General features: G+C 50.7%; 1 protein-coding gene across 9 annotated transcripts in view; it reads left to right on the forward strand.

The window, feature by feature from the left end:
• Positions 1 to 26,636, forward strand: part of Atp2b2 (ATPase plasma membrane Ca2+ transporting 2) — a 310,592-nt gene that overhangs the window by 219,283 nt on the left and 64,673 nt on the right. For all 9 annotated transcript variants that reach the window (XM_032905907.1, XM_032905902.1, XM_032905905.1 and 6 more), the window contains 3 exons: positions 16,646 to 16,843; positions 21,691 to 21,948; positions 22,817 to 22,942. In XM_032905907.1, coding sequence (XP_032761798.1) covers positions 16,646 to 16,843; positions 21,691 to 21,948; positions 22,817 to 22,942 — 582 coding nt within the window. The remainder of the gene's footprint in view (positions 1 to 16,645; positions 16,844 to 21,690; positions 21,949 to 22,816; positions 22,943 to 26,636) is intronic.

Raw genomic sequence — 26,636 nt, forward strand, 5'->3', positions numbered from 1 at the left:
CTGGATGGTGATTGGCTGTGTTTGTTCATATGCTCACCCCCGGGCCAGGAAGATGGTACGTCTTGATTGACAGCTCTCAAAACTCTTCCCTGGGAGGAAGTCCTTGTGTCCTGCAGGAAAGAGCTTCACACAGGCCAAACCCAGCATGTGCTTCGTCTGTCTCCTTTTCGTTTCCTTTAAGATGTATTTTTCCAATTACATTTTTCTTCCCCTCTAATGTTGTGTTTCACCTTCACTTGCATTTCTGTCTCTCCTTCCCACTGACCCCTTTCATTCCCTTCTCTTTTGTATCTCTTCTCCTTCCTTTACCCCTCCCCTTTCTGTCCCTCCTCTCTCCTTCTTTTCTTCCAAACTCACAATTACACACATTTCCAGGGTATTTTTAGAGGATCCAGGTATAATCCCAAGAAGGACAAGTTGAAGAATCAGAGAGATACAGGGGCCCTGAGTGGCCATACTGGGCCACGCCTAGCCATCATGATCCCAAGTGCCACAAATAACCAAACTAAGCAGCTCCCTAAATACCCATCCCTGCCTGTATGACTTCTCTTGGAGATAACATAGAGAATAGACACCCAAAGGTGACAAGCCTCCTGGAGCAGACCCCATGAGGATAGGTGAGGAGAAAGGAACACTGAGGTTCTTTGGTGGCCGGAAGCTGGAATAATTGTTCTCCAGACTTTGGACCCCTCTCAGCACACAGGCAGGTGGTCATAGCAAGATCCCACTGATACCAGGGTCAGAAGTCCACCCGCAAACTTATACTGTCCCTTACTTGAGATCATATGGTGGACAAAAGGCCATCAGGGGACCTGGGTAGGAAGGGAGCCTGCAGGGAGAGGGAATTCCCCCTCCAGGAACAACCAAATAGGCACCGGCCCCTTACCAGCACCTCATACCTGTAGGAGGGAGACACCACCAGTCACCCCACGTGGTGGAAGAGGAAACTGAGGCCAGAGAGATTTACTGATTTGTCCAAGTCACATGATTGTGGGAAGAAAACCTAGGCCTGGGTAAGTGAGAGCCCGGGGTCTTGACCATCTTCCGTCTTGGAGGTATAGGAGTCTGCTCCAGCAACCTGATAACATTCACTTTCTCCTAAACACACTTGGGGCCAGATATGAGCAGGTAGGCGGGGCTGGCAGATACGTGATCTGCCAATGAGACTGAGGTGTCATTTGCCCTGCAAACCCAATGTGCTAGAGGTCTGTGGATGCCGAGGGTGCATGTGGCTGCCTCCAGGTTCCCATGTCCACTTCTTGGGTTTGTCACTGTGTGAGGTCAGCAATCGTCACAGTCTTTGTACATCACAGAGTTCAGGAGAAAAAGCTTGCTGTGGCCCACCACCTGTCCTATCAGAGGGCCTCTGAACTGGCAGAGGTGCACCCCAGCTGCCCCCTTGTTAGCCTTAGGTCACAGAGAGACACTGGGCAATATCTTGACTTGACTACAGTAGGAGGTACAAGGCTTCCTCTTAAAGCAGAGGGGCAGGACTCCAATTACCCAGAGAACTAAGCAAAGGAATGGGCTTGGATGCTGCAGGACCAGACTGCAAATGTCTCTCTCACGTTCCTCCTTTGGGTCTGATGGCTGTTTGATCCTGAACAGAGGGCTCCTCTACTGTTCCACGCCCACTCAGGCTTGTCCAAAGCATGCTAACAAGCACCACGGGAACCGCCAGGCTTCAGGTCGCTAATGAAAAAACATGCAACTGCATGGGGCCTGACAGAGACCTCACGTGGGTGGGGCAGGGCAGCCTGGGGAAGGAAGGACAAGCCCTTTATGGCGGCGGCTGCTGTCTGTATTGTCAGCGTCTTTCAGATGAGGTGACCGAGGCTCTGCACGCCATGTCACAGTCTAATAAGTGGCAGAAGTCAGATAGGAGCCTAAGCCTTGGCCCTCAGGTCAGTTCCAGCTCTCCAGTTCACACAGCCCTCTAAGACTTCTGGGAAAACATGACAGCTCATTCCTGAACTTTCAGCTCAGTCCCTCGACTTGACAGGCATGGTAAGCCTCTGTTCACATACTTTCAAGTCGTGATGGTTTAATAATGTAATAAATGTCTGAGAGAGAATTACCTCTAGTAGATGTGGGGCCAGTCAGCATGAGGTTTAAGGGCATTGGCCCAGCTTCTCTGTGGAAATGAGCAAACTCAAGGCATAAGCACAGGAGCTGAGGCCCATGGATACCTACTGAGCTCTAGACTACTTGGCAACTGGCTTTGATGCCAGAGGCAATGCCCTGGCCAAGTGTGTGCATGTCTCCCGATGAGCTTTAGCCTTTGAAACCTCTTAAAGGTCATCCATTCATCTCTTGAGCACCTACTGTGTGCTGAGCAGAGCTCTAGGCACAGCAGTTCATATAATCATCAGTGTGCTTGTGTTCATGGGACTTGCATGTGAGTATGGGTAGCAGGAAAAGGCCAAGGAACGGAGCAGTGTGGGAGCTCGCCCGGGGTTCTGGAGGCTCTAGGGGCTGCGAGCAAAAAGCTACACTGGGAAACAGCAACCAGGATAGGGAGGAGCTGGAGAATGGACAGGAGAGAGATAGCTAAGATAGGGTCTATCTAGGACATGGGACTGGAGGGCAGTGGACAGGAGTGGAGGCCAGGTAGGGATTAGAGGCTGTCCTCTAAGGTGTGGGACGGATGGAAAGAACAGCATGTTTGTTTTGACCAAAAGCCTGAAAGCATGTTCTAAACTGTCCCCTCACAGTGAGGGGACAGTTGAGGACTCAGTGGAGAAGTGGCTTGCCTAGTGAGATGCAGCATGGCCACTATTTGAACACAGGCCTGGGCTAAGCTCCTCTCACAGCCTACTGACTGTTGTCTGCTCACCTTGAGGATGTCCCTGGCTCCAGGCTTCTGACATGCTGCTCTATACCTGTCTGTCCCACCACTCTGTTCTGTCATTTTGTCTCATGGCTGGGCCTCGGGCTGAACATAACTTGGTGGAACGTGATTTCTGAAGGTTCGTTCAGAACATCATGTCTCCCATACAATCGCAAGAAGCTACATTCTCGGTTGCTAGGCAGCCAGGTGCAACCCAGTACAGGGGGTTGGGGAGGGGTGAGTGACTCAGCCTAAGCATCCACCCTTCATGGCCAGTGTACCTCAAGATACAACCCCTTCCAGAGAGGCAAGGGAAACCCCAGGACAAAGTGGATGCAAGCAGAAAAGACAAACAGTCCAAATCAAACAGAACAGCTTCTGTCCCCAAAGGAAAACTGAGCCAAGGGTCTCCTTTAAAAATAGTAGGAAAAGCTCTCTATGTCTATCATGGTGGACCATGGCACCAAACAGTTCCCAGCAGGTTCACATGTGTGATGGGTACATCTTTGCCCCAGGATATCCCTGTGGGAGTGATACTATTCAAACCCCCACTTTAGAGATGGGAAGAACAAGGCATTGCGGAGGTTAATATTCCCAGCCTGTGCACAGCAGGGTGAGGCACTGCGGTCCTAAGCCAGCATCAGGACCAGCAGATGCAATGCAGGACTGGAGAGTGGGCTGAGGACCAGAGAAATAAAAACCCTGGGGGATTCTCCCTAAGACTGGAGTCATGTCAATTGGTTTACACTTTATTAGCAAAGAACTGAGATTGGTGGAAAAGGTCCAGGAGACAGGAGACCTGATATGGATGGTGGCGGGTACCATGAAAGAAAGAGAAGGGGACTGAAGAGGCTAAGGAGAAACAGCAGCTGGGTAGCGCTTGGCCCGACATCATGTAGTCTGCCTCCTCACAAATGGCAAAACTCAAGGCCTCTGTGGGGAACCAGCCATGGTCTCATCCTGTGATTTAGTAGCAGGTGCGCTGTGGTGACGGGTGCCTGGGTCTGTGCTCAGTTCCAGTGTTTGGCTGCCTTCAAGCCCCACGCTGGTACCATTTGGTGCCTCCAAGCAGTTGAGTGTGACAGCTCTCGGTGCCCTTTGGAGACAGGCATACCTAACGCTCTGGATGCGGTAGCTATGAAGTATTAACTTGACTATGTGAACAAAGAAGAATGGGGATGAGGGGATGGGAGGGAGGAGTGCAGAAGAGCAAGTCTGCCGTGCCCCCTTAGGGAGGAGAGCCCAGACTACAGAGTGAGTCAGAAGCAGGATGAGAGGAAGGAGCCTTGTTGAGGGGCCGTTTTAGAAATAGACAAGAGAGAAAGGTTTAGAGTCTGAATTTAAGTGTGACCTCAATAGCAAAGAAAGGTCAAACCCAACAACACCAAGGAGGCTGATCTCCATGGCCAACCAGAGGAGGAGCAGATGTGTGAGAAACAAAGAGTTTGGTTGTCAGGCATGTCCAAAACCACAGTGAAAGGCTCTCCTTGTGTGCACTATGAGATTTCTGTCCCAGGTATCAAAAACAAAATGAAGACAGATGGGAAGGCATTCCAAGTCCTTCCTTTCCTAACCTGCACCAATGACAGACATCATTAATCAATCCCAGTGCTCAGACCCCATCACAGCTTAACACTAATGATAGGTCCAGTATCTGAGAAGACCCCTGTGAGCCTGTGATAATCTAGGTCTCCTTGCAGCCAGAAGAACCCCAAGTACATCTTCCAACCCAGCAAAAAAGGTCCAGGTCCTATCTCTTCTCTACCAAAGGAGACCACTCACCTCCAGCAGGAATACCACCAATATGTAACCAGATGCCTATGGCTTCCAAGCCATCCAGGGCTCCTGGTATTCTGTATCCAGGGTGCTGCTTCAAGGCAGCAAAGCAGTGGAACTGAGCACAGGCAGAGGCACCTGCTACTAAATCACACAAAGAGACCATGGCTGGTTCTCCACAGAGGCCTTGCATTTTGCCATTTATGAAATGGCAGAAGGTGATGTTGGGCCAAGCTCCACCCAGCTGCTGTTTACCCTCAGGCACTATGGATATTGAATTTGCCCAGGCTAGCCCTTCATCAAGCCTCTGTACTGCATATCACTCCAGGAGTGAACAAGGAAGGGAAGTTGAACCCTGCCACACCAGTCTGCAGACCCTGGCACCCAAAGTGAGGAGGGAAGCCCAAGGCTGAGGTGAGGGCAATAGAGGGACCTTGGAGGGTCCACTGGGGAAATGCATGGGCCTTTGGTTCCTGACAGAATCCCCATGAAGCCATGTGAAGCATCACCAGGAACAACATGCCGTGTAAATGCTAACCCATGCCCAAGAGACTCCAACACACAGCCATTCAGAGTAGCAAGACATGGAGAACTTGGCAGCTGCCTGAGCCCATACAGTTCCTCTCTGTGGAGTGAGTCACTCTGCAGCTGAATCAGGGCCCTGTCCTTTAGAGGCATAGGGTACTACTATTTACCAAAAATCACTCTGTGTTGAGCACTGGGTACCCCACACTGCCTCACAGCCCTCTCATCACCCTCTGGAGCCTGCGGAATCCCTGTCACAGTATATCTTGAGAGGCCCAGAGAAGGTTAATGACTGTCCCTCGCACCACACAGCTACAAAATGGAAAGTCTAGACTTTGGGTGCCATGACATGCCACTCAGTGGCCTCAGGACAAAAGCAGATGTTGCACCTGAGCCATCACTTCCATAAGATTTTCGCCCAGCACATGGTCTTGGCGTTGCTTTACCAGGCTTCCAAATGAGTACAGAAAAGCAAGAGAGATGGCCCCCAGTGCCTCTGCTCACTGTCATGTGACACCCTCACAACTAAGAGCACAGTCACAGTGTGGTAAGTGAGCTGGTGAAGAGGTGGTTACAGGGAAGACATTACCCTGCAAGAACATTCTGCACACTCTATGTCAGTGCCCCTGGCTCAGCTTAGGAAGTCAGTATTTACACACCAAGAAACCAATGCCCAACTACTATAAGTTGTTGAAGACCATACAACTAGAAGTTGGCAGAGCCCAGGTTCTAGGGCTCCAGAGCCTGTAGCAGTGGTGAAAGGGGGCATGCAGGGTCCAAAGAGGTTCCCTCTCAAAGCAGCAGCATTGGATCTGGGGATGTGGCTCAGTCAGTAAGGTACTTGCCTGTGTGCACAAAGCCCCGAGATTAATCTTCAGTAACAAATAAACAGGGTGTGGGGGTGCACGCTTGTAATCCTAGCATCTAAGAAATGGACGCAGGAGGAATCAGAAATTCAAGGTCATCCTCAACTACTTATCAAGTTCAAAGTTAGCCTGGGCTACATGAAGCCCTGTCTGAAGAAAAATAATATGAAATAACAAAGGTCGTGGTATGGTGCTTTGAACAACCCAGGCTGTCCTTCCAGGCGCATTAGTGATTTGCCTTCCTGACTCTCTTATCTCTCTCATTTTTCTATTTAATTCACACTGCCCTTGAACTCATGGTGTAGCCCAGGCTAGCCCAAAAGTCATTTGGCAGATCTTCTGCCTCTGCGTACCAAGTGCTGGGATTTGAGGGTGTGAGTCACCATGCCCATCTGCTTTCTCCTTCCTTCTGTGCCTCAGTGTCTTCACTCAGAATGTGGAAAACGCATTCTTTTGCAACCTCCTTCATGATGTTCTATCCATCCAGAAGGACCTAAATTCAAGTTCATGGATAAGGGACATGGTGCCAGGGATTAGAGCCTGCACTTTAAACCCAAAGGAGTGTCTTTGTAGCTCCATGCCTCAGTTTCTCCATCTTTAAAATGGTTCACAAAATGAGGTCACAGGCAAGCCATGAGCTATAAATAGTGCAGTGCTCAGGCAGGGTTAACAATGGGGATTCTGTAATCATTGTCACAGTGTGAACCAGCCATGGGTCAGAGTGGCTCCTCTACCTGCCTGACCCACAGTGTCCCCATGAGTACTGTGGACCTAGGAGCCCTCCAAAAGACTAGGGATGGATGCAGCTTCTACAGCATCCTCCACAGGGGGTCTCTCTCTCTCTCTCTCTCTCTCTCTCTCTCTCTCTCTCTCTCCCCCTCCCTCCCCCTCCCCCCCTCTCAGCTGGCCACACTCAGTTGCCTTCACACCTGGCTCCCTGCATCTCCCACTCAGCCCCCTCAGAGCCCCCCAGAATTCTTACACTGTGAAAGAGCATCCGTTTCTGCAGCATGCCTCCTGGCCTGGTCCTAAAGCTGCCATTTGTATGAACAAGAAGGACCTGGTGTCCTAGAGCTTTCCTAGGAGTAGCATCAGGATGGAAAGGTCACAAGGCTTCCCAGTCAAAGCCCAGGTGTCCACTGTGCACCCATACAGCAAGCTTGCCTCTGGTCTCCGTGACCCTGGGGGTGTGCCTAGAACCTCTCCTACCCTGCTTGTCAGCAAGAACACAAAGCCACTGAGGGTGAGCCCTGGCACAGAGGGGATGACCCAAGGAGACCCCAAGTGTCCCCACAAACCAGTCCATTTCACAAAGATACCCATCTTGGAGAAAAGGTCACTCTGCAACCAAGTATTGCCCCCTTACCTCTGGTCTTCTTAGGCATGTGTGTCTAGGAAAGGCCATGTGCTTACTAAGCACCTACTATAGTTCAGAACAAAGCAGGCCACACTGTCCCTGCCCTCATGGAGGCGACAGTTGACAAGGGGGCCAAGTATAAGAAAACTCTTGGATTGTTAGTCGTGTGAATGGAAGGATTCTTGGGGCGAGAAGAGCATTAGAAATGGAGTCCACCCTCACCAAGAAAGGTTCAGCTAAAGAGGAGGGCATTCCCAGCCGAGGAGGCACCACATGCTAAGGTCCTGAGGCCTCAGGAAAGAGGCAAGTGTCACTGGAGCATAACAGTGGAGATGGGGCAGTGAGAGACAGAGGAGAGCAGGGACCAGGGGTTGGGTCTCGGTAAGGATTGTGACTTCTAACCGTATGTGATAGGAGCCACCAGAGTGTAGCAGATAAGGATTTAACACAAACACAAGGCACCTTACATACACGCTGAAAATGCAGACAGCATGGGAGCAGAGACCAGTTACTGAAGCTACACTCGAGGGGCAGCAACGACGGTGACCTGACCGTGGGAGTCAGGCGGGAATCTGGCCGGAGAGGCTTTTTTCTTTGGATAGAGTTTTGCTAGGTATGTGCGGTGGGGTTAAGAGGCTGAAGAGAGTCTGCCATATTCTAGTATAATGGTGGCACGCACCTTTAACCCCGGCCCTCAGGAGGCAGAAGCAGGCAGATCTTTTGAGAGTTCAAGGTCTGCCTGGTCTACATAGTGAGAGCCTGTCCCCCTGCCCATAAAAAAATAAGAGGTGGAAATGGACCTGAAAGAGAGCTATAGACAAGACACAAAGGGGAAGGAGAAACGATAGGATCATTGGCTGAGTACCTACTGCGCGCCATCTGTTGAGTACCTACTGTGTTCCTGGCTTTCCATACCTTGTTTACGTCTTTGTGCCCAGGCTGTGACCTGGGCAGCATCCTAGCCATGCCATGGGAGAACTGAAATAATCCAGTCAGGAACACACAGCTCACAGATAAGGCTAAAAGATTAACCCAGCAACATTATCTCCAGGTCCACTCCATCTAAAAGTTGTGAAGAAAAAAAAAAGCCTTTATTTTCTTCAGTTTTTATTTAAAAAAAAAATAAAACTTTAAATTATTCAGGTAAAACATATTCTCCTGTTTAAAATTCATATATTCCAGTCAGGGCCGACCACCACAAACAATCCCACTGCCTCTTCCGAGCCAGTGCCCCCTCTGTGACCCCTTAGGTCAGGTCCTTGCGTATCTCGCCACAGACTTGCACGCGTGGGCATCCAGTGGGATGTAGCATTTTCTGGTTTACATGAATGGAGTCAAACCCCGCATAGTGTTCTAATGCTTGTTTCTCGGCAGTTTTCCTTGGAGAAACTTCTCTGCTGGGGCACATAAACCAAGCTCATTTTTTAAAGAACTGCCATGTAGCATATTATGGGATAGATGCACTACAGTTTATGTAGCCCACTCACGTTCCGAAGACAGAAACTCGCTTTTCTATAAATGTAGCTTTTCAAAGGGCTTGCATGGGTTTTTTTCTTCTCAAAATATAAGGCTTTTATTTATGCTAATGGAAGAACCCACTTCACACTGACAGCACAAATATTTAGCAACACCAAGCCTGGTGACTGCATTTTCCAAGTCCCCTCAGGTGCCTTGGAGCTAGCTCTGGTCCCCAGCCAGGGCTCTGTGTAGGACACGAGGCTGTCTCTGGAGCTGCTGGAGAGCGGTGGAGTTCCTGCCTTTGGCTTAGGCACTGGGTTCTGATGCAGGAAGCTACCGAGCATGGAAAGGACAGTCAAAGAGCCTCCATGATCTGGGCTTTAGCTATGTGTCATGGCCGTCAGAAGGCAGGCTGCTCTGCTGCCAATCAGAGCTCAAAGGGAGGAAAGAGTATCCTGCCCTGGTTCTACATACCCATCATGCACCTAAGACATACCATAATCACCCTTTCATCTCCAACAAGTACAGTTAGGTTGCCCCTGGGTGCCGCTTTTGGAGAATGGAGGCTCAGAGACAGGCACAGCCTCCTGCCTACTGTCCATTGTGCAGGGCGCCCCCTCCTGGATCGGCAGGAAAGTGCTGCCTGCAGTGTTTTGAAGCCTGCCACCTATGGAGGAATGCCATAAGAGAAGTTGATACAGCTTCTGGGCCTCTAATTTTTCCAAGGGGCAGGGACAAGCCACCAGGAGACAGGCCAGATAAAGTGTCTCCTATGAGGAACAGATTATGGAATGGTCCCGGTTTGTGTATGCCCAACAAAGCTTAGTTTGGAGGAAATGGGCGCCCTGTTGGTCTCACCCCCAATAGCTCCATAGCATAGAGAGGGCCAGAGTGGAAGAGGGGGCCCAGCCCCATTCTGCAGCTGAATCATTCCACCTGAAGAGTGAGTCACTTTCATGTTGCAGTGCCTCAGTTTCCCCACTGAGTGACTGTGAAGCCATGCTGCTCCTACAGGTATGATCCAGGGGAGACCTGAAGGAACTTTGGGGACACAATGTGCCAATCAGTATGACTTGTGTTTCAGGTGAATGGCAAGTAATTAATTTACTACTCACATGTCCCAAATATTGTACAGGACATCATTCACAGTAAACAGCTCGTTTGCTATTTATCCTAAATGCCGAGTGGCTGGCTCCCTGCTTTACCTGGGAACTCATACTCAGGGACCTAACTCTTCCTTGGCATAAACAGTTGATATTTTCACAGCATCCAGAGATTCCCACTAGGCACCCCCTCTCTACCTACCCTACACTTCCCTGTCCACGTTAAACATTCTGGAGCCATGAGATGAGAGGCCCTCCATGGAAGTTCTATCATGGAAAAGGGGCAGTAACTCGGCTTGACTCAGATCAAGGACAGTGGGAGATTCAAACCAGTGGACCCAGCGTCCACACCTGGGTCAGGTTAGAGGCCCATGTACCCCACCATGTCCCTGTGTGTACACTAGAGGACTCTGCAGAGAAAACAGTCGTCAGTGATGTGGCCATGTCTGCTGTGAACACTGAGTCCACAGCTGTGTCAGTGTGTGTGTGTGTGTGTGTGTGTGTGTGTGTGTGCGTGTGCATTCCAGGTCTGCACACCAGCACATCACCAGTAAGCATGCCCACTGCCCTGAGAACATTGGTAATCACTAGAGACTCTGGATCCACAAGACTGACAAATATCAAGACATAGTTTCATGTCCCGTCCCACCCCCATCAAAGAACCAGGATGTGATCACAGGCTGTACATGTGCCTGGGGCACGCTGGATAGCAGCGAACCCTGCTACCTACCATGGCCCTGACAGACCCAGGCCACAGGGGAGACCCATATGGGTGCAGTTTTCCCACAGAGTCCAAGCCAAGCTTCACGGTTTCCGGGAAGTGCACGGCTTTCTGCTGTGTTCAAGTGTCTCTGAACAGCCTAGGCACCCACATCCCCATCTCTGATCCCTGAAGAGATGGGGCAGGGCAGAAGTCTTCTCCGGGCCCCTTCAGGATGCTGAGCTTCAGTGTCCAGAAGATGAAGCAGCAAAGTCGGGTCTCAATCAGGGTTTGACACCCAAGGCCAAAGCCTAACCCAGGGGCTAGCCTGAGCAAGGTGTGTGAGTGAAGTGTGAGCTGGCGATGGGGATATCAGGGAACAGTAAGAAGCCTAGGTTGTTCCTCCTGTGTAAATCAAGAAAGGCTCTCAGGAGGAGGTGGTAAACTCCCACCAGGGACTCTGGAGACTAAACAGGACAGAGGGAAGGGTAGGGGATCCTGGGTAAGAGCCTACGAGCCAAGCCTGAGAAAGCACTTCCAGGTATGAGCAGAACCTGGGGCCTGGCGGAGAAGGCAGTAAATGTGACGCCTTGGAACAACCTCAGAGAGGCTGTGGGAGACCTGGAGCAGGGGGGTTGTGAAGAACTGGGAACTCTTCAGAGCGAGTGTAAGGGTGACCCCCCTGACTGCTTTTCTCCTTCACCTCCTCCTCCAGTCCTTTCTCTCCCTGCCAGGGTTCTAGCTTCCTCCATCTTCCTTAGTCCCATGTCTGGGTCAGTCAAGTTCTCAGCCAGATGCACTTTCTGCATCAACTGTAGACTCCTAGAAGCTGTGAACCTGGAAACTGCTTAGAAACACCAAGTAGTCAGTCAAGCCGATCCCGTGGAAACTGGAGCCCCTGAAGTAGGGAGCAAAGAGCCAATTCCTTGGGTCCAGACTCTGTGACCTGCCACCATGTGACCTGGACCAGTTGATGGCTCATCAGGCTAGCCGCTGATCCAAGGCCTACAGGTGTCATGGCTTCTAGGGACCCTGGGCCCAAGGTCACCTAGCAGCCATTTTCCTTTTGTCCGGCCTCTACAGGCCAACAGCTCTACACAGAGACTGCACTTCCCGCTCCTGAGGACGCTGGTAACCACACAGATGACAGTCACCCGGTGATCCATGCAGCAGTTTAGGCACCTGAGAACTTGCATTTCTCCAGTTCTAGGGAGAGGCTTCTGGTCTGAGGACCATCTTACCCCAGTAGCACAGCAAGGTCTTAGGAGTTCTGTTGACCTGAGACATGGCCCTGCCCAATTCAGTCAGAAACAAGCACTGCGCACCAGGCACGAACACACTTTAAAATGTCACCATGGCTCAGTGTGAGGCCAGGTTGGGACCTGTAGGTGCTTTTCATGTAGGTTGCTCATAATGACAGTACTGGCAGCAGCTGATGACATTGTGTCCTCCGCTACCCTGAGCACAGGAAAGGCAGGCATTATCATTCAGATGTCTGACCTAGGAAAATGAGGCCCAGAGAAGGAGGCCACCAGCATGAGGGCACAGGGCCAGGAGCAGTGCAGGTGTCTTATCCTATTTCATCATTTCAGCCAATTGCTGCAAGTCCCTAGTAGTAGGCCCTGGGAGCTGCCCACTGGGCCAGCCTCCGGCAAGGGTAGTCTGTGGAGCCCCACACTCAGCCACAACACAGGGTTGTAAGCATCCATCCTTTACTCCATCCTGGCTGCTACAGCTACTGTTATCAATGAACCACCATCAAGGGGCACAGGGTGAGCCAGCCACATGTCCAAGCACCCACAGTCCTCTACCCATGCTAGGTCCCAAGGTGTCATCTGAAGCCTCTTGGACGCTGCCTAGTTTGAACCACTGTTGTTTTATTAGATGTAAATAGCGGGGCCCTGAAGCTACCTGCATGGCTAGGGACCTGGCGCTGCGGGCTTTGAGAAGCTTGTCAGTCTGTACCCAGTCACATAAGGCTGGGGGAAGGGCTGGGTGGCTGCTGGACTGAGGTCTCAGGGTGTAGTTCATACAACATGACTCAGGAACTTGATTATGTACAAAGCTCTGACAGAGTCTTGGTTCCCAGGGATCCTCAAGCACAATTGTGCGAGGCACCCTAGAAAGAATAAAATCTCAGGATCATACAGCAAGGAGAGAAAGGTCCAAGCCAAGTTCCTGACCCAGATAGAGGAGTGCTGATACACTGCTGGGGCTCTGACAGCTAAGATGGGTGCACATAGACAGAAGTGCACACAGACAGAAGCACACAGTGCACAGACAGAAGTGACAGAAGGTGCACACAGACAGAAGTGCACACAGACAGAAGTGCACACAGACAGAAAGGCGTACAGACAGAATTACACACAGTCAGAAGTACACACAATCAGAAGTGCACGCAGACAGAAGTTGCACACAGTCAGAAGCAGACAGACAGAAAGGCATACAGACAGAAGAACACACAGTCAGAAGGGCCTGGGCTGGGGTGTGTCTCCGAAGTAAAGCATTTTCACAACACATGCAAAGGGCTCTGGGTTCCATCTCTAGCATGGCAAGAAAAGAAAGCACCCAACATTCCAGGCTTGGGACAGCAGTAGGAGTGGTAGCACGGCAGTCAATGGCAGTGGTAAGAATGTGGTTGTTCACAGTGGTCAATATGGCCATGGTAGTGTGGCAGTTTGTATCCCCTAGTTGCTAATGTCACATGACCTTGGATGGTTCATATGGGCACCTGGGGCTGAACTCAGTTCAGGTATATTGAATTGAACTCCAAAAGGGAAATCTTGCATCAAATTTCAGCCTTTTGCTTTGTAAAAGCTTGGAAGATCTCTCCATGGGAACCCACATCAAAGGGCCAATCGGCCCTTTGTCTTAGTTTCCACCATCCTTGATGGCCTCCCTCCTGTGTCCTTCACTTGTAACCAAACCTGCTAGCCCACAGCTGTGGAGTTTGCTGTCCCTGTCTGTTGACACAGGACCCAGGATCTTAGACCGGGGTCCCCAGCATGATAGAACCTCAGAGCTATGATCTGACCTTCTCCCACCCCAGAATTGACACCCACATTGTCTACCATGCACCCCATAAATGCCAGGTCACAGGAACCATGCATGCCCAATGTCTTTGCACACATATCTGAAAACAGACCCCCAACACAATTACTCAGGAACCCTAGGATCCTCTGAGAGCCCCATCTTAGTGAAGACCTCAATGTATAGATGGGAAAATGGGAGCTTAGCATAGGGACTCGATAGCCCAAGGCCTGGAAAATCTCAGCATGGGCCACTGGAGCCTCATCCTCAGAGGTCCCCCACCCTCAATAATACTCACTCTTAGAAGAAAGTCTAATCCCATTCCCACTTGGTGTGCACAAATAAGGAGCACACCTCCCTCTAGGGAGTCCAGAAAATGGGAGATTTGGGGTTCAAAGAATAAAGTCCAGGGAAGCTGGGATACAGGGGAGAGAGGAAGCCACATGGTCTCTGAAGTTCCCAGGAGCAGGCTAGGCTGGGTTTGTTCTCTGTGTGGACACCCCAAATGGGAAGCCCAACATAGGACAGTGGGGACAGCTGATTGCAGGGCTCACAGAGTCAGAGGGAAACCCGCATCCTCCACACAGCAAATGGCCCAGCCAAGCCTGACTCCTTGTTCTTACTATGCAGGTGAGAGTTGGGATACCCAGGGCTTCCCTTGCCTCCCAGAGGCCTCGGCAGGACCCCTGTGTAAGCAATGATCCCTCTCACTCTGGGTCTTGAGGATGGCCTCGTTATGACTTTCTTCCTGCCTCCCCTGAAGTCCAGGCCTGGATTGCAAGTCCTGAAGTGCTTGCCGCCATGAGTCACCGACCTGTTGCCTGTACACCACTCTTTCTAGGTTCCTTAGAGGCTCAGAAACTATGGAACTAAGGAAGCATCCGTGGATAGTCCTACAGAGAACTAAGACATAACCCAAACCCCAGGTCATAGTACCTTGTAGGGGCCAGCCAGCTTGTCCTGCAGGTCAAGGCTCTTGCCACGAAGCCTGGTGACATGAGTTCAGTCCCCAGAAAATATAAATCCTAAGCCCACAACTCAGCATGCCCTCGGGCTTCTGCCTTTCCAGGAAAAGACTAAAGGGCGTGGTTTTTGGGGAGGGTAAGGTGCACTTCACCCCTGACTCCACCCACCTTTCCTATCCTGTGATATCCTATGAGCCTGGAGGGCCTGGCCCTCATGCTTGAACCTCACTACACCCAGACATGCAGCCTGCAGTGGTGAGTGAGGTGAGCCTAAGCCCCCACCCCGTGCCAGCCTGTGGGCAGGCCTCAGACCAACCTTTGCCCCAGAGTATGAAAGGTCTCATCCCACAAACCCATAAGCCATTGTGGCCAGGGCTGGCGTGCAGTACGGTGGCTGCACTCTGCCCCTGTGAGTCAGAGGGTGTGCTGCATAGGAGACAGGGGGCTCAGAAAGAGAACAGGCCTGATCAGGCAAGACTGCTCAGTGGCAAAGTTTCCTGCTTCGTAAGCCTGACAACCAGAGCGTCAGTCCCAGAGCTGACATCAATGCAGAAGAAAAGGACTCACTCCACAATGTTTTCCTCTGGTCTCTAAACACATGCAGTGGCACATGTGACCCCCCACACACACACACACACACATATTACACACGTTAATAATAGTAATAATCATCATCATCATCATAATCATAGTAATAATGATGATAATAATAATAACAACAACAATAATCATAATAATAATGTAAGAAGCACAGGCCACATAGAACAGGCACTGCTGTGGTCCAAGTGCCTGCTACACACCTATTCCCCTCCTGGGGCTCATTACACCAATCTCTGCGTACTCAGTGAGGGCCTCGATAGTCCTTAGTCATCCATGTGTTAGTGAGAATGGATCCAGACACACAGAAGGAGACAATGTGAAGGGCTCAGTGTGGGTATGCGGGGTGGGGGGGTAGGAGGATTAGAAGCCAGCCAGGCATGGCTGGGTGGGCTGTGATGGAGGCAGAGAGTGAAAGAGAAGACCTAAGCTGTAGCCTAGAAGTCAGATGACATTAGAGCAAGATAGGACACGTGACTTCCATCTGGAAATAACGGGACACTTCCAATGTGGCAAGGTCAGAGGTGAATGAAAGAGGCTAAGGAGTTATTTAGGCACAGAGAGCTAGTGGGTTGTCAGTGGACGCCCCCTGACATGTGCAGGACAAGAGCCTCCCTGGCTATCCATGCTGCCCTGGTCCAGAAGCCACAACCGGAAGAACCACCTGAGCGTATGCTGTCCCCCACATGAATCTCACAGTAATGCACACGCGTGTCCATGGGAGGTTGGCTCACCACCGGTGCTGTGCCATCTCATTCTCGCTCTGCCTCAGGATCTGCATCAGGGCTGTGCACCACACAGGAGCATAAGAAATGCTTGCTGACTCAAACACCCTGTGAGTTAGGTGCCACCACCATCACATCACCTTCACCATCACCACCACCATCACAATCACTGTAGCAGAAGGAAAACCTAAGGGTCAAGCTGGATTCAAAGCCCAGAGGAGGCTCATTATGAGAAATTCAATGGCATTCCAAGCTCTGCCATGGTTAGGAGGTGTGTGAAAACTCAGGTCTGGGCTAAGAATCTTTCAGCCTTGTGACTGGATGACAGACATTCTGGTGGTCACCTTTAGCCCAACACTTAATAAATTATAGCAGATGTTCAACACCTGAGTACAAAGGAGGCCTTGTGTGATATGACTGAGCTGTAGCGAGTTGGGCTTGACTGGGCTATGCTGTCCTGAGTCAGGTGTGTGATGTTCTTTGCCATGCACATTCACAGGAATGAAATGTCCCCTTGAGTCTGGAAGTCTGGTTTTGAGTTCTTTCATTCATTTAGCAGGGCCTCCTTCAGGACATGCGTTACTTGGAACACTGGGATCTAGGACAAATGCCTGGAAGGTTCCTGCCGTGTTTGCCTGCTCCCTCCTCTGCTCTCAGGGATGGGCATGCATCTCACCTGGCCCCAGCCCAACTTGTCTGCCCTCTGTCCACAGGTTTGCCAGGCACCGCTCCAGACCTGGAAAAGAGGAAACAGATTTTCGGGCAAAACTTCATACCTCCAAAGAAACCAAAAACCTTCCTGCAGCTGGTGTGGGAAGCACTACAGGACGTGACGCTCATCATCCTGGAGATCGCGGCCATCATCTCCCTGGGACTGTCCTTCTACCACCCACCCGGAGAGAGCAATGAAGGTAAGTTCCCTGGAACTCCTGATGGCACACAGTGTGTGCAGGGGTCTATGTGCACACAGTGCCCACAGCACTACAAGAGGGACCAAGCTTGTCAGGGCTCAGGCCACACAGACAAACACATGCGCAAGGCCTAGTCAGCCCACCTATGAGTGCAAAGCTAGACCAACAGCAGTAATAGCTATGGTGAGCACTCATTGGGCACTTCCAGTATCCCCAACTCAGGGATCATGCCTACTTTAAGGATGAGAAAACTGAGGTATGGAGAGGACGTTAAGTTGCTCTGGGTCACTCAGTATCTACATTCTATTCTCAAAAAGTATCATAGACTACATAATTTATAAAGAGACAGTCTCCTGTCCCACAAGGACTCCCAAGTCCAAGAGCAAGGTGGCGCATCTAGTGAGGGGCTTGAGCCGCACCACAGTCTTACCAGGCAAATGCTCCCGCCACGCTACAGGGCAACTCAAGCCCTGCACCAGACGAGCTCTTTCCATACACGGTAGGAGGGAAGGCAAATAAAAACCAGTTATAATCACTATCGTGACTCGGATTTAAGTTTGATTTGAGCTTCCTAGCATCCAGGGTAGAAAGGGAAAATGGATGCTTCTCATAAGTTATCAACAAGCAGAGAGGAAAGATTTTCTGACCATGGATCCTGGGATGGACTTCCCATAGGAAAGTAAGAGGGAGGAACTGTGGACAGCCTTTCTCATGGTTTCAGCTAAGTGGAAGACTGCAGATGCACACAGTCAGGCTAACATAACAGTCAGGCCCTACAGTTTCTGTAGCTACCTCAATTGGGAGCTGTTGTGGCATAAACCCATATCCTCCTCACTTAATCCACACAATAACCCTGGAGACAGACGCTGTGTTTATTTTATTTGCTTGTTTATTTTGAGACTATAATTTAATCACATCACCTTTCTCTTTTCCTTTTCCTTTCCCCAAACCCTCTCACATACTCCTCCCATCTCTCCTTCAAATTCATGGTCTCCTCATCTATTGCTATTATGTGTGTATGTGTATTTGCATAGACGTATATACTCCTAAATATAACCTGCTGAGTCCATATAATGTTAACCGTACGCATGTTCTCAGGGCTGACCATCTGTCACCGGATGACTAATTGGTGGCTCCCTGTTTCACTCCATTGTCTATAATTCTTTGTGTAAGGCCAAGGGGTCTTGTGGGCTTTGCCCTATGTAGTTTGGCAAGTTCACTGGGGTCAGCCTCCTTCAGCCCATGGTTGGGCGGTCATGTTGATAAGACTTCATGGGTGTAGCTTCTGATGGGACACAATCTCACAGCACAATCCCTGACCCTCTGACTCTCGTGGGTTCCCCCCCAACCCCCTTCTTCCTAAATGTTTCCTGACCCTTAGGATGTTTTTTATAGGATCCACTAGGACTAGGCATCCACTAGGCACCACAGCTCTGGGTTTTGATTGGCTGTGGTTTTCTGTAATGGTCCCATCTGTTGCAAAGGGAAGTTATCACTGGTGAGGGGTGAAAGCTCCATTAGACCCAGGAGGAGCTAAATGCTAGAGCCTGAGCCATGGAGGATATGCTAAGGTCCCCCAACAAGAACTGAATCTGTGGCTCTGGCAAAAAATCCAGCTCTACAGAGGGAGCTGGACCTGAGTCACCCGCATCAGTGGCCTCCTATGGCCCTGCTGAGCAGAGTGAGTTGAGGAGCAGCTGGCAGAGGTCAAGGTAGAACATGACATGGTGGTCTGGGATATGCCAAAGAGAGAGACTCCCACTCCCCCATGGCTCCAGACAGATGGCTGCTGCCATGACCACCTCTGAGGTACACAAGTCCAGGGCCCAAAGACCATGGCTTGGTGCCTAGAGTGTGACCCAAGTTGCCCTGGCTCTACCCCTACTGCACCTCACTGCTCCTGGTCTGACCACACGTTGGCTGGAAGGCAGCTGGCTACACTGTGTCTCACTAGGAAAGCAATGGAAGAAAGGTGGGCAGGACAGGTTCCTCACAGCCTAGTCCCCAAGGAGAGGAGGAAGACTTTCCACCAACTTCCTAAGCAGCCTTCACGTAGCCCCATAATGGGAATCCACCTGCTGCGTTACCCAAGAGCCAGCGTCTCAGCTGGAAGGCCTTTATGCTGGCTGATATGTGGCCTGCATTCCACTGGACAAGGGAAGGTACTAGGCCTGCCTGGGAGGAGAGGATGGTTGCACAGAACTGTCCTCCGATACATGGGCTATAGTTCCAAACAAAACCTTAGGTTACCCTCAGTGTGGACAAGCTGATATGAGAAACTCATGCCTGGGCCCATATTACAGTCAAGTGTCACGCAAGGAAAGGGGACATGGGCTCAAGTCCAGGTGCACCAAATCCTGCCTGGACTGCAGAAGGGACACAGGTCTTGGGACAGCAAGGTCCGCAGAAGGGTCTGTGGAACACTCAGGCAAAGAGAAAAGTTCCAGCACTTACCAGCCTCCAGCTAGGTGTTCGTAGGGAGCTCTGAAAGGCCAAGTCAGTCACTTACCTAGGGTTGCATAGCAGGCCCTGGACTTTGAATCCTGGTCTTTCTGAGTCCAGAATCTCAGAACGATATACTGATTTTACTCTAAGTGTCCCCATCTTCCAATAACAGCCAGCTCCCATGGAGACTCTGAAGAAGCATACCAGGAAAGACAGGCATGTCCTTTATGGAGCTTGTGTCAAGAAGCAGGGACAACCTACATCCTACAAAATGAAGTATTAGGCTCTGGATTCAAGTCCTCCCTTCCCCATCTTCCTGTGTCAGAGTGTATACAGTCATCCTTGGTTCCTGCTGGAACCTCCTGTGGGTATTATTTGTAACCTTCTGTGTACTAGAAAGTCTCTCTGATGACACCCAGTGTGATGGCTGTGTGAACAGCTGTTAGGTCACGTTACTTATGGAGTAATGACAAGAGAGGCCTGGGCATGCTCAGTACAGATGCAGTGTCTCCTCTCTGGTAGTTTCAGGCTGAAGTCTCTGACACCGGGAGTTCACAGCACTAGGAGTCGGTCTCCAAGGTTCCATGCTCTTCCTATCCTTGTGGTAGGGGTTGTATCTCTATGGGTGTCATTCAGAGTAACACAGGATCATAGTCCCTTAGTTCCCTTAGCTCAGGTAACTAAATTCCAGGTGTTTCCAGTTCTGTGCCATGGACTCAGGGCTTGAGCCCCTGGGAACCCAATGGTAGGCACTTCACAAGGAGGGCCCTCTTCACCATGTGACCACCTGAGGAGGGGTCCAACTGTGATCACCCCATTCAGCTGAAAATGGAGGCACTGGTGAAATACCTACATAGCAGTGTGCAGTTGAGATTTGAACTCAGGGCTGGCTCAGTGGCACCATTGTAACAGCTGTTACCACAAACAGTGGTCTGGTTGAACAGTTTTACCATTACTGAGATGGTTCACATTTTTCAAGAGGACAAACAACCCCAAAAACCCTTCAGGTATTTACCGGCCTTCAAGGAATACTGCCTCAGCCGGAGACCTGAGATCTTCCAACAGCATGTGTTGCTGGACCACGGTGATCCCTTATCTTCCCATGCATTGCCTGAACTTCCTGTCTTGATGCTTCTGACCCCTGGGTTTCCAGAAGCTTCTGTTGAGATCTCTTGAAACTGCTGTTCTCAATTCCTTGGAATCAGATTGGATGCCCATTTGGTCAGATTGCCTGCCATGGGCTCAGAGGCTCAAAGGTTCAGGGCGGGACAAGTTTAAGTTCAGGTTCCAGAATTCAAACTCTAGATCTGCTGTGTGACTCCAGCTGGAGCACTGTCAGTCTCTAAGCCTCTTTCCTGTCTTTGGCCAGCTGGGGGATTGAGGCTTGCCCAGTACCTGCAAGCCAAGCCCTGTGGAAGGCACCCTTCTGAGTTGTCCAAACGTGATAGTCAGACACTGCTCCTGGGATACATGAGGAGATCACTCAGCTCTCACCCAGGGTGTGAACCCTGGCCACTCAGAGCCTCAGATTCTGTATTGAGAAAATGTCAGATGCCTCTTGCTCTTGGGACCCCTGTTGGGAGCAGGGAGAAGCTGGGGATCCACAGGCTCTGCATGCCCTGGCATTGCAGACCTTTGGTCAGGGTCTCCATGGTGGGAATATTGGTATCTTTCTTTTTCTCACCTCCCCACGGGCTGACCAACCTTGAGAGTTGTAGACCCATACTGGGGATTCAGTAGTGCCAAGTGTGGAGTACGAGGTTACTGGGAGTCAGGTAGCAACCTGCGTCTTGAGTCCCATTGTCCTTGCTGTGGCCTGAGTTGGGGAGAACCTGCTACCTGCTAGGTATGCCCAGGAGTTGCCACTTCCCTGTCCCCAAGCCCTTGGAGGTGTTATTAGCAATGCCCCTCCCCCGCTCTCACGGTATTGCACAAAGGCAGGCATGGTGTAATCTCCGCACTCAGAGTGGAGGCAGGAAGATCAGGATTCCAAGATCATCTGTTACATAGGCAGTTCGAGGCCAGCCTGGGCTACATGAAGTCCTGTCTCATGAGAAAACTGAAGCTCATCTCACAGCTAGGATGGAGGCAGGGTGGGTATGGCCTTCAATGTCTTTGACGGCATGCTGCCTGGGATGGTGTTCTCCATTTCCACCTGCCCTTCCTAGCTTGAGAAGGTAGTAGACCCCTCTGAGAAGCCTTAACATTCCCATCTGTGGAAGATGGGAATACACAAGTGCCCTGTTAAAGTGACCAGGAGAAACCCTCTGCCCAGAGCATGGCACAGAGGCACCTGATCAAATGTACCACCATCATCTGATTATCAGGGATTACTTAGCAGAGCTAAGTACCAGCTCTTGTCTGCTGGCCTGGGAACACAGTGCTTCCTTGTCTCTCTACAGGATGTGCCACGGCCCAGGGTGGGGCAGAAGATGAAGGTGAAGCAGAAGCAGGCTGGATCGAGGGGGCTGCCATCCTGCTGTCAGTCATCTGTGTGGTCCTCGTCACAGCCTTCAATGATTGGAGTAAGGAGAAACAGTTCCGGGGCCTGCAGAGCCGAATTGAGCAGGAGCAGAAGTTCACCGTAGTCCGGGCTGGCCAGGTGGTCCAGATCCCTGTGGCCGAGATTGTGGTTGGAGACATTGCCCAGATCAAATACGGTAAGTGTACGTCTATGATTCTAGAACTGGAGTCCGCATAGAGGTGGAACAGGACAGGCAAATACAAAGAGCCTAATCCAGGGAATATGTGGGGACCCTAAAAGCTTACGTTGTGGCAGGATATATTCTGAGACCCTTAGGGTCCCAGAGAAGACTTACGCTTCCCACATCCAGTTAAATCCGAAATGTCGGATTCATAACACACATGCCACTGTACTCTAGCCTCTACCTGCAGCAGGCATGACTAATCAATCATTGCTCTTATTCAGAAAACAGCCTCAGAAGGCTTCCAGCGTGGCTTCACCAATACTCAGGGTGGGTTGATAAGATAAAATCCATTTCCCATCCCTGAATTGACTTCAAATAGATCTTCCCAGGCTGGTGGAAGTCAGCAAGAGTCGAAATAGGTAGGTGAGTATCCAGGCCTGTCAGATTGCTACTGAAAAAGCAAGTAAGCTACCTCCAAAGGAGGTTTAAGTAAGAGATGTCCTGGGTCAGTAGTCACAGACTGGGGAGATTAGAGTGGGCTTCCTCAAAGTACTAGTGACACACTTGATTGGAGTGTCCACAGTCCACCCAAAATAGCCTGCTGTGTTGTGAAAGATCTTCTCCAAGTGAAAAGACTATAGGAAAATGAACCACAGAGCACGCTGGCCCCAGAGACAGGTCAAAGGATATACAATATGGAGGACATACTTGAATGAGCCAGGATGGCTCTTCATCAAGCCCCAAGGATGTCACTTTATCTGTCCATTGATTGCAGACACCATCTTGGGTCTGTATGCTGGAACCTAGTAGGTACCTCCCCCTGGATGCCACAGCTTCTCTGTCCAACCGACTCCACTGAACCCCATCCTCCTCCAACCAGGTGACCTCCTTCCTGCTGATGGCCTCTTCATCCAGGGCAATGACCTCAAGATCGATGAAAGCTCGCTCACAGGGGAGTCTGACCAGGTGCGCAAGTCTGTGGATAAGGACCCTATGTTGCTGTCAGGTAAGCTGCAGCCCACAGTGCCCCTGCAGCCAGCCCCTACACACAAACACACACACACACACACACACACACACACACACACACACACACCATGGGGAGCACACCACTCCTTTCTCAAGCAGGCTCACATTATACCTGTCATGCACAGAGCCATGGCCAGGCCTGGCACTATTACTACAAACATTACAAGGTGTCCTACTCCAGCAAGCAGCTTCTAGTGGCTTGGTTTCCTGCAAGTGACAGTCTTTCTGGACACCCACTATGCACCAGGCCAGTGACACTGGAGGCAATGGGAGGGAGCCAGACTTGTCACTCCTGGGGAAGTGCTCACTGAGCAGGAAGGAAAGCAAGTGCAAAGGCCTAAAGGTAGGAACCGCACAGGAGCAAGGGGTAAGAGAGGAAGATGCATGGATTCTGGACTGTAATCAGAATCCTCACTACAGGATTTGTGTTCTCCAGTCACCGGGGACAGGCAACCCTCCTCCCAACACTCATCTTGTGACCTCTTTGCCTGGTTAACTGCTACCATCTGCTTAGGATCCATCTCACCAGAAGTCCTCAGGACTACTGGTGCCCTCCACAACCACTCTGTTAGCACACTGGGCACTGTTTTGCACCGTTGGTGAGTTTTGCACCGTGCAAACCGTCAGCATTCATCAAAGTAAAGACTAGACCTGAGGATGTTCCTCCCAGGCCTAATCTAACTGCTTTCTCACTGAGGGACCCTTCCTACCACAGACAGACTTCTGAGCCAGTTCTCTAGCCAATCAAGTTCAGGTAGGGAGCTCTGAACCTGAGGCCACTGCCACTGACTTTAGCCCTGAGTCCTGCAGAGTGATGGGGGAGAAGCTGTGCAGAATGTATGAGGAGCAGGCAGCAGGGATGAATGGCCCTGAGCTCTGGAGTGCAATCACTGTGTGTCCTCAGAAGTATTAACTGCCTTCTCTGAGCCTCAGTTTACCTGTAAGGCTCATAGAGTGTCAGTGAAATCACAAAGTAGAAGCCAGGGTCAGCAGAACAAACTGAGGACCCCTGCGGATGTCCTTCCTTATACCTGATGGAGGCAAGGCTGGGTTCTAATCCTCTTTGGCTGGGGACCCCCAGACAACTCTTTATCTTCCCTGAGCCTCTATTTGCTCATGCGTAAAATGGGTTGGTTGTTCCACTTCAATGGATTATGGGGAAGCAAGGACTTTTCCTTCATTTCCATGTCCTGACCCACCCCTGCCACCTCTCAAGGCTGCCCCTCTTCCACCCTAGCTCCTCTGGGTGGATCTGGGGTTGCTGCTGTGACTAGATGCTTTGAACTCGCTATCCTTGCCAGGAACCCTTGTCATCTTTCCCATCTGCTGACCTTTCAGGGAGCCATAAGCACTAACTAGTTTTAGGATATCCATGGACCTTCCTCCAAGTCCCAGTTTCAAAACTCCCTGCTGGCACATGACACATCTGAAGTCAAAGAAGCCAAAGACAAGTCACATTCTAGGTGTTTGTCCCTAGAAGCTTGTGTCACTGACTGTTGTGGAGACCACAGGACTGCACTCAGCTTAAAGCACAGCAAAACCGAGGAAAGAGAGAGAAAGTGAGTTCTGACTTAGCATTCACCAAACCCCAGGTTCATCCCCAGAACAAGGGAAGGAATCTGGAAAAATCTCATATTCAAAGGCACTAGACCAAGTTGTAGGCATTTATATAGCTGACCCCAGGATGGATAGATGAACAAACACCAAACCATGGCACATCAGAATGGACAGAGAGAAGGACTAAGAAATCCCAAAAGTCCAGATCTGTGGCACCATGGGTTTCAGACACCAGAGCAAGGCTGCAGTCATTCTATTGATGCTTAGAGAGGCACCAGTCATGGCGTTTACCCAGCAATCCCCCTGCAGCAGGTCCCTGAGAGGCGGGTGACATTCAACAGACTCTGGAATATGAACACTAGCTTGGGTTAGTTTGCTTACCCATAAGACCATCCCAGACGTCTGAAAAAGGCTTCACGTGCCCCAGAGTCAGCAGTCAAGTGCCAGAGGTCAGAAGACAAGGAACACAAGAAGGCCGGGATCCAATCCTGGGTTCTGATTGCACCACTGGGGCCTCAGAGAGCCGGTCAAGCCCTTGGGACAATAGTTCTCAACCTGTGGGTCATAACCCCTTTGGAAGTCAAATGACCTTTTCACTGGGTTCTGAGTGTCAGAAATTTACATTATGATTCATAAAAGTAGCAAAATGACAGTTATAAAGTAACAAGGAAATGTTATGGTTGTTGGCTATTGTAACTCGAAGGGCACAGCATCAGGAAAGTTGAGAACCACTGCCTTGGAAGAATCTGAATTGTGGGACATTGTCAGTGTGACATTTGTAAAACAGGAGCTGTGCCCCGACTCCAAGCCCCTGCTTGTATCTAGTGGTAGGCCTGAGAAGCCCCTGGGGGGTTCCCAGACCTGGTGAGCCCTTTGTCCTGCCCCCTTCTCTGTCCCCTCTCTACCTGCAGAGGTTATAGGAGCTGTCAGCCCCCAGAGGGTGATGGGAGTGATTAGATTAGAAGGTGATTTGAGGCCTGCTTCTCGTGGGTGGAAATTGGCCCCCACATCTTTTTCCATACCTCCTCTGCTAGGCAGAGGAAAATGGCCTTCCTGTGGCCTCTGGACCCACGGACTAGCACAGCTATCTCCAGGCAGCCTCCCCTCAGTCAGATTTTAAGTGCTAGCTTTTGAGGCCTTTCTCCGTGGGAGAAGTGGGCTGTATCCAAGATCCTAGGCTGTAAAGACAAGAGTTTTAAAGCTCACCATTGCTTTTTACCAGTGTGGGGCCTGAGGCAACCTACCTCACCCTTCCAGCCTCAGTTTCCCCCTGGTGTGAGAACTGACATTACTGCTTAAAAGATGGGAGTATGGCACGGTTCCAGGAGCCAGTAGGTATTCCAAATATTTCCTTTGTTTGCCTAGTAGGTGTTCCAAAGCTTTGCTGGAGCTTCCGTTTTCTTATGTCTCTCGTGAGCCTGTCAATCCCCTCCTCCCAGCACATGAGCAGAGTTGGTGCCCAGAACACTGAGATCAGCTTAACCCTGCTGGATAGTCTCATAGAGCAGACATGGCTACTCAGATGTGCCACAGATGGCTGAGGGGTGGAAGGCAGAGGTCCTGCACTTCCCTGTGGATAGGAGTTGGATGAGTATGGCCGTCTGCTTCCCAGGCAGCCACTGTCAGATTCAGTGATACTTAGCACCTTCCTGTAACATAGATACCCTCCACCTCCAGAGATGCTTCACGTTCCCCAGACAAAGCTCAGACTGATCTCATGAAACTCCAGCTTCTTGGGTACCCCCTGGTACTCCCTGGCAGCCCTGCTCTGCTTTCTCTCTCTCTGGATTCAGAAGCTTGTGGACCTTATGGCTTTCAGATTCCAGTTTGTTTAGGGTTCCCAGGATTCATGATGTCTCAGCATGTGTCAGCACCGCCATCTCCTGAAGGTGGATAGTCCAGTGAAAGAAAGGAATAAAGAGCACCTTTTCCCACCTTTGCTTTGTCTTATTGTTTCTTAAGACAGGGTCTCATGTAGCCCAGGCTGCCCTCAAACTTAACATATAGCTAAGGCTATCCTTTAACTGAGGGTGTTCTTGAACTTCTGACCCTCCCATCTCTTCTACCATCCAAACACTTCATTTGTCTCCCATAAGTTCTCGGTGGTATCTAAG

Source organism: Rattus rattus, chromosome 6 (assembly GCF_011064425.1).
Source record: "Rattus rattus isolate New Zealand chromosome 6, Rrattus_CSIRO_v1, whole genome shotgun sequence".
NCBI lineage: Eukaryota > Metazoa > Chordata > Mammalia > Rodentia > Muridae > Rattus > Rattus rattus.